General features: G+C 36.8%; 1 protein-coding gene across 3 annotated transcripts in view; it reads right to left on the reverse strand.

Moving 5' to 3' along the window:
• The window catches only part of LOC121366494 (cyclin-D-binding Myb-like transcription factor 1), a 30,505-nt gene extending 18,454 nt beyond the window's left edge, over nucleotides 1-12,051 (reverse strand). The window contains exons 1-5 of one of the 3 annotated variants that reach the window (XM_041490929.1): nucleotides 11,837-12,051; nucleotides 5,519-5,756; nucleotides 4,209-4,322; nucleotides 3,513-3,562; nucleotides 1,551-1,674 (exon numbers count right to left, since the gene is read on the reverse strand). In XM_041490929.1, the coding sequence (XP_041346863.1) occupies nucleotides 1,551-1,674; nucleotides 3,513-3,562; nucleotides 4,209-4,322; nucleotides 5,519-5,747 (517 nt within the window). In that variant the 5' untranslated portion in view covers nucleotides 5,748-5,756; nucleotides 11,837-12,051. Of the gene's footprint in view, nucleotides 1-1,550; nucleotides 1,684-3,512; nucleotides 3,563-4,208; nucleotides 4,323-5,518; nucleotides 5,757-11,755 lie in introns of all 3 variants that reach the window. The other 2 variants (XM_041490917.1, XM_041490921.1) reach the window with 2 other exon arrangements.
• Between the last annotated feature and the right edge of the window lie 537 nt (nucleotides 12,052-12,588).

A 12,588-nucleotide genomic window follows, 5' to 3' on the forward strand; every position in this document is an offset into this window, starting at 1 on the left:
AGAACAATCAGAAACACTTTTAATATACAACCACTAATATTTTATGCAAAAAAAAATATTTGATATGCAATTACAATCGTTAAAAAGTTTCTGTTAGTCGATAACATCTTTAAAATGGCAGCAAACTCAGGAATGTCCCTTTAAAAACACCATATTACACATATTACATGCAACATTGTGGGTGGAGGTGGGGGCAGGATATTCATATTTACAAAATAGACTTAAATGCAACATTTGACCAAATATTTCCACTAACTGTCGGGCATGGCAATAGTAGTTATTTACTAGCCCAACATTGAATAGCACTAGCCATGGGAGTGGGGCTACCATAATCTAGAAGCCCTGTTTTACTTATAAAACACTTTAATGCTACAGTACAAATTGTCAAAACATTCATCCAGTCATTAATCATACATTCATCGGGTATTAATCATACATTCATCAGGTATTAATCATACAAAACTGCAAAAGATTTGATGCTCTTAATACTGGCCTTGGTGGTGTTGTGGTTAAGCCATCGGACATAAGGCTGGTAGGTACTGGGTTCACAGCCCAGTACTGGCTTCCACTCAGAGCGAGTTTTAATGACTCAATGTGTAGGTGTAAGACCACTACACCCTCTTCTCTCTTACTAACCACTAACCCACTGTCCTGGACAGACAGCCCAGATAGCTGAGGTGTGTGCCCAGGACAGCATGCTTCAACCTCAGTTGGATATAAGCATGAAAATAAGTTGAAATGAATGAATAAATAATAAACCAATCAAAATTCAACATGTAACTGTACTAACATTGTGGCTGTTAGAGGTAAAAACATGGGCATTCATGTACATGTTTTATAGTATGTCAATTAATTTTTCCTATTTGAATATTCAAATTTGCAAATTTTACTTTTTTGTGCACATGCATCAGCAGCTTGTAGCTACTCTTATTGCAAGTGACATACTTAATTTTAAAAACTTTTACTGAAACCAAAATGAACCAAACAATGGCATGTAATACTGAAATGTACTTTAATTTACTATTGCTTTTATCAGCATCAATAACATACTTAAACCTATCATTTGAGCACAGATGAATTACAGAAATCATTAGCCTAACTGCTCAGGTAACTGTTTTGACAAAACAACATTCAAAATAAGCACTTGATGTCCATTTGTCCTCACAAGTGCAAATCTGCTTGGACAAGCAAAATGTACCTCAATAATTATTGTCCTGTGGACAAGTAAACATTTTCAGTGCAGTTTAATTTTGAGCAATCAAACATACGGTCCTTGTACTTGAATAAAACAAAACATTTATTTGGACAAGTGAAAATATTGCTGGACAAGTAGATTTCTCGATGTACTTGTCTGGTGGACAAATGAAAAATTCTGCTTATTTCTATCGCTGCAAAATAATACCCATTTGTATGCACTTAAAACAAACATTTCAAACATTCATGTATAAAAATCTGCATATTTTGTATTAATTCTGACACTATTAAAAGTAGAAATTGATCAGAAACGAGATCAAAGTTGAATTACTGGAATACAAGAAAACAACACAAACCTTTACTCTGAAAAGTAGCTTTGTCATCTCGCGTGGTAAACCAGGCCTGTGTGAAATCATCATTGGATGATGACTTCTTGCTACTGCCACTAGTTGTCGCCGGTCGCTTATGTAACCCTCCAGCCTGTAAATACTGGACAATTTGAATCAATTAAAATGGTGCCTGTGTTGTGTCTTGATACTAATTTTAATACTATAGATTTGTAACCTCTGGCTATTTTTCGTGAAATATGGACTAAAAACTCCCCTAGAGTATAATATGCACATCTCATAAAGGTGGTCAAAAATATAATGGCCAACAGTAACTGTGCATTATATAAAGTTACCACACAGACACAGTGTATATAGTAATCTTGATATGTGTACAATTTTCTGCATGACATTTACCTGTACATTGTATGCAAAAAGATGTCTAATGAGATACATATCACAATTTTAATTTAAGTTGTACTCAAACATTTCCTGTTCCGCTTTATTCTATACATGTTCTCAGTTATTCAAAAACATATTCTCACCTACAGCTACATGTAAGTCATGCCTTTGTAAAAGTGAATGTTTCTGAATCACTGGACCACTTTAAATCTGGAAATCTGGAGTTGCTGTCAATTCTGAACAAGCAACCAACATCAGACACCAGCCATGTTCTGATTGACCTCATGACAAGATAATAAAATCTAATTGGTTCACCTCAATTTTCATTCTTTTAAGCTTTAACCATGCTGTGTCTGTCCAGAACAAGGGCTTCATTCATTTCATTTATAGTCATTTTCATTCTTATATCCAATTAAGGTTCAAGCACCCTATCATGGGCACACACCTCAGCTTCTTCTTCTTTGAACCCTCAGACAGGGACCTCAGTAGCTGGAACAATTGCTGCTGCGTGTTGCAGGTTTTCCTTGAGGAACACACTTCAGCTACGTGTATTTGGGTTGGACATCTGTCCAGTACAGTGGGTAAGTGGTTACTGAGAGAGAAGTCAGTGTAGTGGCCTTACACCTACCCGCTAAGTAATTAAAACTTAAAACTGGAAGCTGATGCCAGGATGTGAACGCCGTATTTACCAACATTAAGACTATCAATACAGATGTGATTTCACCAAATATATAACTCTGATCATTCATATCCAGATATTCACAGTACTACTAATACTAGTACCCCATGTTCAGTTTCTCCATCTTTGTTTACAATCAAAATACCATATTAACACAGCAAACCAACACTCTCCAAGTGAGTGAGCTGCATGTGTGACATCTTCAAGGAAGGAAATGTTTTATTTAATGACACACTCAACACATTTTATTTACAGTTATATGGCATCAGACATGGTTAAGGACCACACAGATATCGAGAGAGGAAACCCGTTGTCGCCACTTCATGAGCTACTCTTTTTCGATTAGCAACGAGGGATCTTTTATATGCACCATCCCACAGACAGGATAGTACATATCATGGCCTTTGTTACACCAGTTGTGGAGCACTGGCTGGAATGAAATATAGTCCAATTGGCCTACCAACAGAAATCGATTCTAGATCGATCGCAAATCAGTCAAGTGTTGTACCACTGAGCTACGTCCTGCCCCTGTATGACATCATCCTTTTACAAAATTTAATACATGTACCTATCATGGCATTCCCTGCTGGTAATATATTAAAATTTAATACATGTACCTATCATGGCATTCCCTGCTGGTAATATATTAAAATTTAATACATGTACCTATCATGGCATTCCCTGCTGGTAATATATTAAAATTAGCCCCAAAATATGTTTTTAAAACATTGAAACATAACAGGTGTGTGTATGTATTGGTATAAATTGTTTCACTTGTTCCCTAACCCTAACCCACAATACATGTACAATTAACTAATATAATACATTTAACATAACATGACTAAATTTATATTCAATCAAATACAAGCAAAATGTATACACAGAAATTTGTATTAATGTTATACAGGTACCTGAGTAATGTCCACCTCAGCTTTCATGCTTAGTTCCCCACTTCCATCACCTGTGAGAAATAACTTTACCAAATTAATCACATTTCTAGGATACTGCGCCAGATACATTGTATGTAACTAACCCTAACGACTCTACTACATGTACAGTCATTATAATCAGAAGATGTTTCTATTATGTCTAACACAGCTTTTGATGACAAAGTTCTAGTTAGCTGAAAATTATTTGACCAAGTCCTTTTTAGAACATTAAACATTAAATTTCCTGAAAATTAATATGCTGATTTCAATGTTACAAAATGGAAAAAAAAGGAGAAAGATTACAAGCACCCAATATTCAAGTATGATGGAGATATTATACGCTGTCAATCGTAACATAAATCAGATATGTTTTTAGAATATTATATTAATAGGGCTAGGATATACCAGTACTTTTGTCTTCTGTTCACAGAAACAACATCGAGTGTGTATTGTAGTGTGTTATACATTGAATTAGACTGATATGAATGACTAAGAATGTAGTTTGTTATTAAAAAAAAAGAAAAAAAAAGTAAAAATAATTACAGCCAGGACATGTCTGTCATCGTTTTTAAGACCAAAACATGGCATTAAGACTGGATATATTGTGTTCTCCATCAAATATGAACCCATGTGAATGATGCAGGGTATAGTAGTATATAACAGTAAGATGAGAAATACCTGACACAGCCAAGACGTATGTCTGCCCGTCCTCTCCTTCCAGACGGATCAGCTTGGACATGGGTTCCGAGCAGTCGGCTACACTCGTCTGTCCTCCATCCAGTGAGAAGGGAACTACATAACAAACAGCAACCAGTTTTACTTAGCACTCTTAGTCTTAATGTACATAAACAAATACATTACAAGCACAGGCACAATGCCAGTAGTTAATGTGTATTTAAGTATATAGTAAACAACAGGTATTAGCAAATAACTAATTTGTTTAATGTAAATGCATGTACTAATCATACACATATAATAATCATTATACATATGACATATAAATGTGAATCAGTGCTAGCTCTGGGTCAGTATAATATTGAACCAAATTATCTAATAAACTTCAAACATTGCATTAATTTTTAACAAAATATCATTTATTACAAAGATATTTCGCAAAACTGAAATAAAATTTGCCAATTGTTTCTAGACTGCCAACTGGCAAATATGGTGAGTGCCTAAGCTAGTCCTGGTAAATTTATGCAAGATACTATAGATCACTGTACATACTAACTCACTAGCAGCAAGGGATCTTTTATATGCACCATCCCATAGACAGGATTGCACATACCACAGCCTTTGATGTACCAGTCGTGGTGCACTGGCTGAAGCGAGAAATAGCCCTATGGGCCCACTGATGGGGATCGATCCCAAACCAACCGCGCATCAAGCAAGCACTTAACCACTGGGCTACGTCTCGCCCGTCCTTAGGGAAAGACAGCTCTATTCATCACACGGAAGTGGATGGATTCACCTGTCTGGTATGCAAGACAGATTTATTCTGTATGGACTGACGTCATGGAATGGGTCAGTCTTGCATAGCTGGGGATGGGAGAAATATATTTCTACAGTTATTCAGTTACCACTGAACCGCTCTGAACAGAAATAACAAATACCCTTTACATACACATGTAGAAACATGCACTATATACAACAGTTAAAAAGAGAATACTACATGAATGGCTGTGAGATACCATTTATTTTACAATGGGTTGTTTAAAAATGTATCTTTCAAGTGAAAGTGAGTTGGAAAGTTTTTAAATGAGTTGTAACATAATTGGAATCTTAACGGATACAAAATATTATTTTTCTTACATAAACAAGACCCTCTGCTAACTGGACATTTTCCATGGTCCACTTTTAAATATCAGTACAGAACAAAACCTCTCTAAACTAGATCAGACATTTTACTTGGTCCAGTGGGTGTTCCGATTTAGAGGAGTTTCACTGTAGTAGTTTCTACTGTAGATGAGGACGTCATTAATCCCAACCTGTTATGTGGGTATTGTTCCCGGTACTCTGGGGAAGAATAATGAACTGATGAGGGATGCAAGTTGTCGGCAAGTCAATCAGTGTTGGCTTCGTGTCTTCCTTCAAACTGGTCTCATCTGTTAGCTCTGGTTCAGATTTTTCCACGTCATCTTTTATTGGGGCAATCACAGTTTCACTGTCCTTTGTGGAGGAGTTTTCATCTTTAGTAATGGTGCCCTCATCATCCATGTTATCTTTCTACAACAAAAAAGTAATATTAACCTTCATGATATGTACATTAATCATGTAACAGCACAAAAAGGTACGTGTGTGTATATATATATACTGTCAAAAAAGAAACGCATAGGCGAAATATTCGTGGAATTATCTCTTTAATACAAAGTGGCATAATTTTGTTATTTATGATCGTATCACAGACAAATTTGACATGAGTATGTGACAATGTTCTTGCTATAGACTGACGGCAGTGGGGGCATTTTCGTCACCAAACAGCATTGCACGAGGGCACTGAAATCAGTACCTTGTGTGGCCACCAGCAGCAGCAATCACTGCGCGACATCTCCTTGGCATAGACTTAATGAGTCTCTGAATTTGGGCATGTGGAATTCTAGCCCATTCTTCCTGCAATGCATTTGACAGTTGCAGAAGCGTCTGAGGCTCCGGGTCACGCTGGCGTACATGTCTGTCCAGTTCGTCCCATAGATGTTCAATGGGGTTGAGATTTGGCGATCTTGATGGCCATGGCAGCACATTAATGTTCTGATTCTGTAGGAAATCCATTGTTACACATGCCGTATGCTGCCTGGCATTGTCCTGCTCAAAGAGTTCTCTCTGTCGATCCAAAATGGGAAGCATGTGATGGCGAAAGAATTTCATCCTGGTAGCGTATAGCTGTCAGGTTGCCTTGTACGAACACAAGTTCAATTCTGCCGGTGTTTGAGATGGCTCCCCACATCATGACACTCCCTCCACCGAATCTGTCAACTTGGGTCATGCAGTTGTTGGCAAAACGTTCATTGTGGCGTCTGTAAACACGTTGTCGTCCATCACATCGCTGTAGAAGGAAACATGACTCGTCGCTGAACCATATTTGCTTGCCATCAGTTTCCCCAAGTTCCACCCCTGTACATTTGTGCACCAGTGAACATGTAAATGTTGATGTTAACATCGCAGGACAGGGCCAACATACAGTCTCCTAGTTCGTAAACCAGCTTCTCGAAGTCGGTTCCGAATGGTTTGTGCAGACACCCTTCGAAAACCAGGTATGCGTCCAGCAGTGTTCGTTGCTGTGGCAGTTCGGTGCTGCAGTTGTTATGCGAGGTCTTCCACTTCTGGGCTGGTTTTCAGCTGATTGAAACTGCTGGTACCTGTCCCAGAGACGTGAAATCGTGCTCTGATAGACATTCATGTGGCGTGTAACTGCTGACTGCGTTTTACCTAACTGGAGGCGGCCTATTGCAATGTTTCAATTGGGAAGGTTTAGTCTTGACATCTTGTAACTCGTCTATGTCAAAATGGAAATGAGGCATCATTGCAAGCATTGCAGCTTTAAATACCCATCACTACCCCACCCCCCCCCCCCCCCCCCCCCCCCGAGTTTCACATGCATTTGCCAAAATCTTACCATTTCACGCTGATTTCCTGCAATTGTCGCACAACGTGCCACAACATGCTTTAGATTTGTTTTAGGAGGCATTTGGGCATGCTGTCCCATTCCAGGAACATTAACAAACATGGTCATTCAGCAACATTGTAAAAAAAAAATGATATTTTGTAAAATCAAACACTTTTCTGCTTTCCTTATCTATCTATATATCAATATATATACACAGTCAAACTTGTCCTACTGGTCACCTGTAATCAGCGGTCACTTGCCTTAATTAACAACTTTTCCCCTGCCAAATGATTTTTAACATAAATGCACCTGTAATAAGCGGTCACCTGTGCAACGCAACCACCTAAATCGGATCCCAAATCACTAAATTATCTGTATTAAGCAGCCATAGTAAGTGTTTACTATTATATAAAAAGGCTATTTAAACAACACCGACAAGGTGCAGCAAATAACTGATCTTCACACCTTCAGGTATACTAGTACCCATTCAATCCCTACATCTCTATTGTATATCAATGGAGAAAGTATGACTCTGGAATGCATCTAATTGCCTCTGGGTAGGCTAAGCTTGACATTTGTAGATTCATATACTATGACAATGCACTGCATGAAGTAGGAATTAAACAATTAAATAGAAAAAGAAAACAACAGTTAAATTAATATATTCCATTTCTGAAGGAGGTGATTGACATGTCGAAAGTTGATTTATAGTCAACTGTGGAGCATACATTAATACAACCATGAATTAGCAGTACAGACGGCAAAAAAGAAAGAAACAAAAAACAAACATTCTAAAGACTGTATATGTGGCAACCTGTAATCAGCAGCCACCTGTCTTAAGCAGTCATTTTTCTCTGTCCCTGTGTGACTGCTTAAGACAGGTTTGACTGTGACTGCGTGTGTGTGTGTGTGTTCCTTATAAAATATATATATGTGTGTGTGTTTGTTCCTTATAAAATATATATATACATGTATGTATAACAAAACAAAACAATGAAAAACATACACAGGGCTAACACTGGAAGAAGTTTGTTTTAGCCAATTTTCAGATGTGTAGAGTATTTCCTTGAAAATTATTTTTAAATTGGCTAATTTAAAGAAACATTTGGTATGAAATGCTAAATGTTGTAGCCTCTCTTTAAAAAATAGACTAAAAATTGCCCCTAAAAAAAAGCCTTGGGTTCACAACTGAAGGTGTTTCAATGGCATAGCCTAGTATTAGTAGATGCAGGGAACATTTTGTTTTAAAAATTTTGAGTAGCAATATTTACTATCAGTTTAACAATTGATTAACAACTAGTAGTTAACCTAACAAATTTGTGTAGCGATCTCTGAAACCTGTGTAGCAAATTGCAATGTGTGAACAAAATGTTCCCTGAGATGAGTCATCTTCCTTACGGCTAGAACTAGTAGAAGGTATTGGGTTTCCTTCCCAGAAACGGCTGCCACCCAGTGACTTTTAAATAATGGCTCAATTGATGACCCAGGGTCCCGTTTTACTAAGTGATCTTAGCACTAAGAATAAGATCACCTTAAGATAGCTACATTATGCACTTAGTGCTAAGATCACTTTGTATAATGTGGTCCTGGGATAGGGTACATGTAAGACCATTATACCCACCAACAACCATCCATTAAACCCTGCAGTAGATAGATACAGCCTGTACCTGTCAGGTAGGGTCTCCATGAGTACTTGAACACGGGCCTAGTCTAGTAAGACTCAAGTCTGTTCACAGAACTCGAGTACCTGTGCAAGGAAGAGCACTTTCATTAATTATTAAAAAGTTTAAAGTCATTTTGCTACATGTTTGCATCCAGTTACATTATAGGCTATAAGACATGGAGGAAAAACAAAAGTCGAATATGTGGAATGCAATACAATGGGGCATGATTTGGCATCCATGTTCAGCACTGGAATTAAGATGCATAATATAAGTTTACTTTATTCCTTAGTCTCATTATCATCTAGTGTAAATGTCAGGTGCGGGTCGACCCGCGAGTACTCAAGTCCAATATACAATATATATGCCCTAGATACAGGTAGCCGAGATATGTACCCAGGGCCTGTCACACGAAACAATCTTAGTGCATAAGGTTCATTATGCAAATAAGTTGATCTTAATGCTAAGACTGTTTCATGGAACTGAATTACAATGAAACAAGATGTATACCCCTTAAAACCACACCTTTTACTTGGTTCTGTTGGTGTCCACTTTAGAGAGGTTTCACTGCATATATGCATTATCTCAGAGAGAACAACATAATATGACAGCCTTAGAAACACCAGTCTTCGGTATACTGGTTGGAATGGGAATTAACTGATACTACGACTAGGGCCTCCACGAGTCCAAAATGAGGGTCAAAGCTGACCCAGACACGAGTACCCGACACTTACACTACATGTAGCTATAGATAATAATGAGACCAAGGAATAAACTAAAATAGCATCTTAATTCCAGCGCTGAACATGGATGCCAAATGATGCCATTGTATTGCATTCCACACATTTGATTTTTGTTTCCCCTACATATCTGATAGCCCTATAATGTATCCGGTGGCACACATATATAGTAAAATGAAGTTTAAAAACAAAAAATCATAAGTGCTCTTCCTTGCACGGGTTCTAGAGTCCTGTGAATGGACTCGAGTCTTGCTAGATCGGCCCGTGCCCAAGTACTCGTGGAGACCCTAACTATGACCCATCACTCCTGTAGCACAAATTATATATATATAATAACACCCCAGCATTGAAAATACATCAGCTGTTGGGTGTCAGAAAAAGGCAGTTGGTGGTAATAGCAGGCCTTGACCTTAAAAGTTTTTCAGTGGTAGCTCATCAGGCTACCAGTTTATAAAATCTGGTAGCCCTCAGTAAAACTTGGTAGCCCCATAACTTTAAAAAAAAAGAAAAAAAAGAGAGAAAACAAATTGAAATAAGCAAAATCATTTATTTTGTATTTAAACATGTTATTTTCGGGTGGGTTTTGTAAATCATGAGGACTATACTGTGAAATATAGACTTATTACAACTATATGATAGCCCTTTAGAACAATAACGTATTTAGTTTAAATAATATTGGGGGGAAATATTGAAAACTACATTAATATGTGACAGAATAAAGTGTCTAATATGTGGCATTATATTTTGCAAGCCTTCATTACGAGATTAGACCTAAATAATAATAATAATAATAATAATAATAATAATCCCTACCTAGGCCTACTTACCCACATTTGAAACTACTGGTTGGAAATGGACAAAACAAAATATTTTTAAGGATGTCCTCAAAGTTGGGGTAAATATGGTATTATTATTATTTTTTAAATCTAACAACCACTGGTGGTACCAAAAACCTGACCTATATTTTACCTACATTATTTGTAGTATTTGGACAGGTTTGCCTGTATTATTTTATATGTTTAACATCTCTGTTTGTATGTGTAATTTATACAAATGGAGAAAATCTGCACGAAACTAGTTAATCACTCCCCGCTGACGAATATTGTTTTTAGTGTATTTTTCAGTGGAGCAAGACCCAACCCCCCTGATACAATTTGCTCCCCACCCTTGTACAATTTCCAGCACATATGCCTGACAATAGAATTAAAGTTATATATGCATCAACATACAATAACACATACATGTAGGCCTACTTTTAGACACTAGTCTGTGAGTCTGTCGTATAATATTGTGATGCCAGTGTCACTTCGAATTCTCAGTCAAGTTCTTCACCATTCATCCATACAATGTAAGTGGTCAGTATTTTTAAAAGGTGACACAGATTTCGCTTTACTGCGACTGATACGGCGAAGTCAAGCTTGTCAAAGCAAAGTTTTGGCTCACTTTGCCTGCTCGAATGAGCCCTGTATATATACATACATGTATATACCAGGGCTTCTAGAATTGTACAAAATCCACTAGCTGTGGGAACAGTGATTTAAAAAAATTACTAGCCATGACTGAAAATTCACTAACCCTACTTTACTTAATACAATTTCACTAATAGTAGTAATGGATATGTTACCCAAAGAGGGAGATAGAGATTAAAAACACTAAGATTAGGGAGTGGGGTAGGGGTAGGTTATTCATATTTACATGCAGCATTTGACAACTTTTTTTCACTAGCCATTGGGCATGACAATAGTAGTTTTTATTTACAAGCCCAACACTGAATATCACTAGCCATGTGAGTGGGGCTACCATAATCTAGAAGTAGAAGCCCTGTATATATACATTTTATTTTTAAAAAAAAAATCATTATTAATAAAAATCGATTCGTACCACTCTTTCCATGGTTAATGTAGTTTTAGAGACATGATTACTATTAGGGTTAGTCTTTAGAGCCTTTGGTATCTATAGATGGGTACGGGTCGAACTCTTCCCATTTCCTGTTTGACGACTAATCAATTTAGGAAATATAACACTTTTAACAATTTATTAATTTTTTTATCAATAATCATTAATTCATCCCCAGGCACCATGCATGTCAACAAATATCAAATGTAGGCCTACTTTCAATAAATATCATAATATGACACATCAGCTCTTGGACAACAAAACTGTTCGTCGCCATTTTGTTTTAGATGGAAATAATTTGATTTTGGTAAGTAAAATCATAACCTTTTTTATTCACATCATGTACGATTTGGGCATTCACAGCAATGCCTATCGTTTGACAGCAACCACGTGCGAACCACTGACCTTGTTTAATGTTTTCGTCCGGGTAGTTTCTAAAGAACCAGGATGACAGAGAACCAGGATGGAGCGTAATTACAACGCGGAGTGATATATTTATACATCGACATTTTCCGGAAACGTTAAAGTCAAGTTTAAAGCGGCAATCTCGATTTCTCAACATCATCACGATTTTAACAAACTACTGTATTACTTTCATTCATTGTGATACCCAATAGCCGATGTGTATTTTTGTGCTGGAGTGTCCTTAAACAATCATTCTTTCTGGGGTTTTTTTTAAATATATATTTATTTAGTCAATTTTCTTTTTGAACTTATACAGGCCCGTAGCCAGGATTTTTTTTTTTAAACGTAAATGCCCGAATTGGATAACAACATTTATTTATATTTGCATTATTGTCAAACAAAGAATCGCTTCGCATTTTTACATGGATTACACATAATTTTGCGAGTAGATGATGGAAATGCATGGTAAAAACGTCTCAGTCAGATTAGCACACTTTGCCCGAATATTGGTTCCCGATTTTAACAATTTGCTCCAGTACTAGGAGCGTCATACAAACTTAACTCAAATGTTATACATTCAGTGCTGTGTGACATAATTGATATTTGACAGAAGATATAAATTTTTATCTTTAGACTCCTTCAACCTAATATTATTAATCAAAGGGTTTTAATAAATTGTGTAAAGTTATATAGATTCTCCACACAAAAAAGACTGACAATGTGTAGATAGCAAAAAAAAAGAAAAAAGTGCG

This window comes from Gigantopelta aegis, chromosome 3, assembly GCF_016097555.1.
Source record: "Gigantopelta aegis isolate Gae_Host chromosome 3, Gae_host_genome, whole genome shotgun sequence".
Classification (NCBI taxonomy): Eukaryota; Metazoa; Mollusca; class Gastropoda; order Neomphalida; family Peltospiridae; genus Gigantopelta; species Gigantopelta aegis.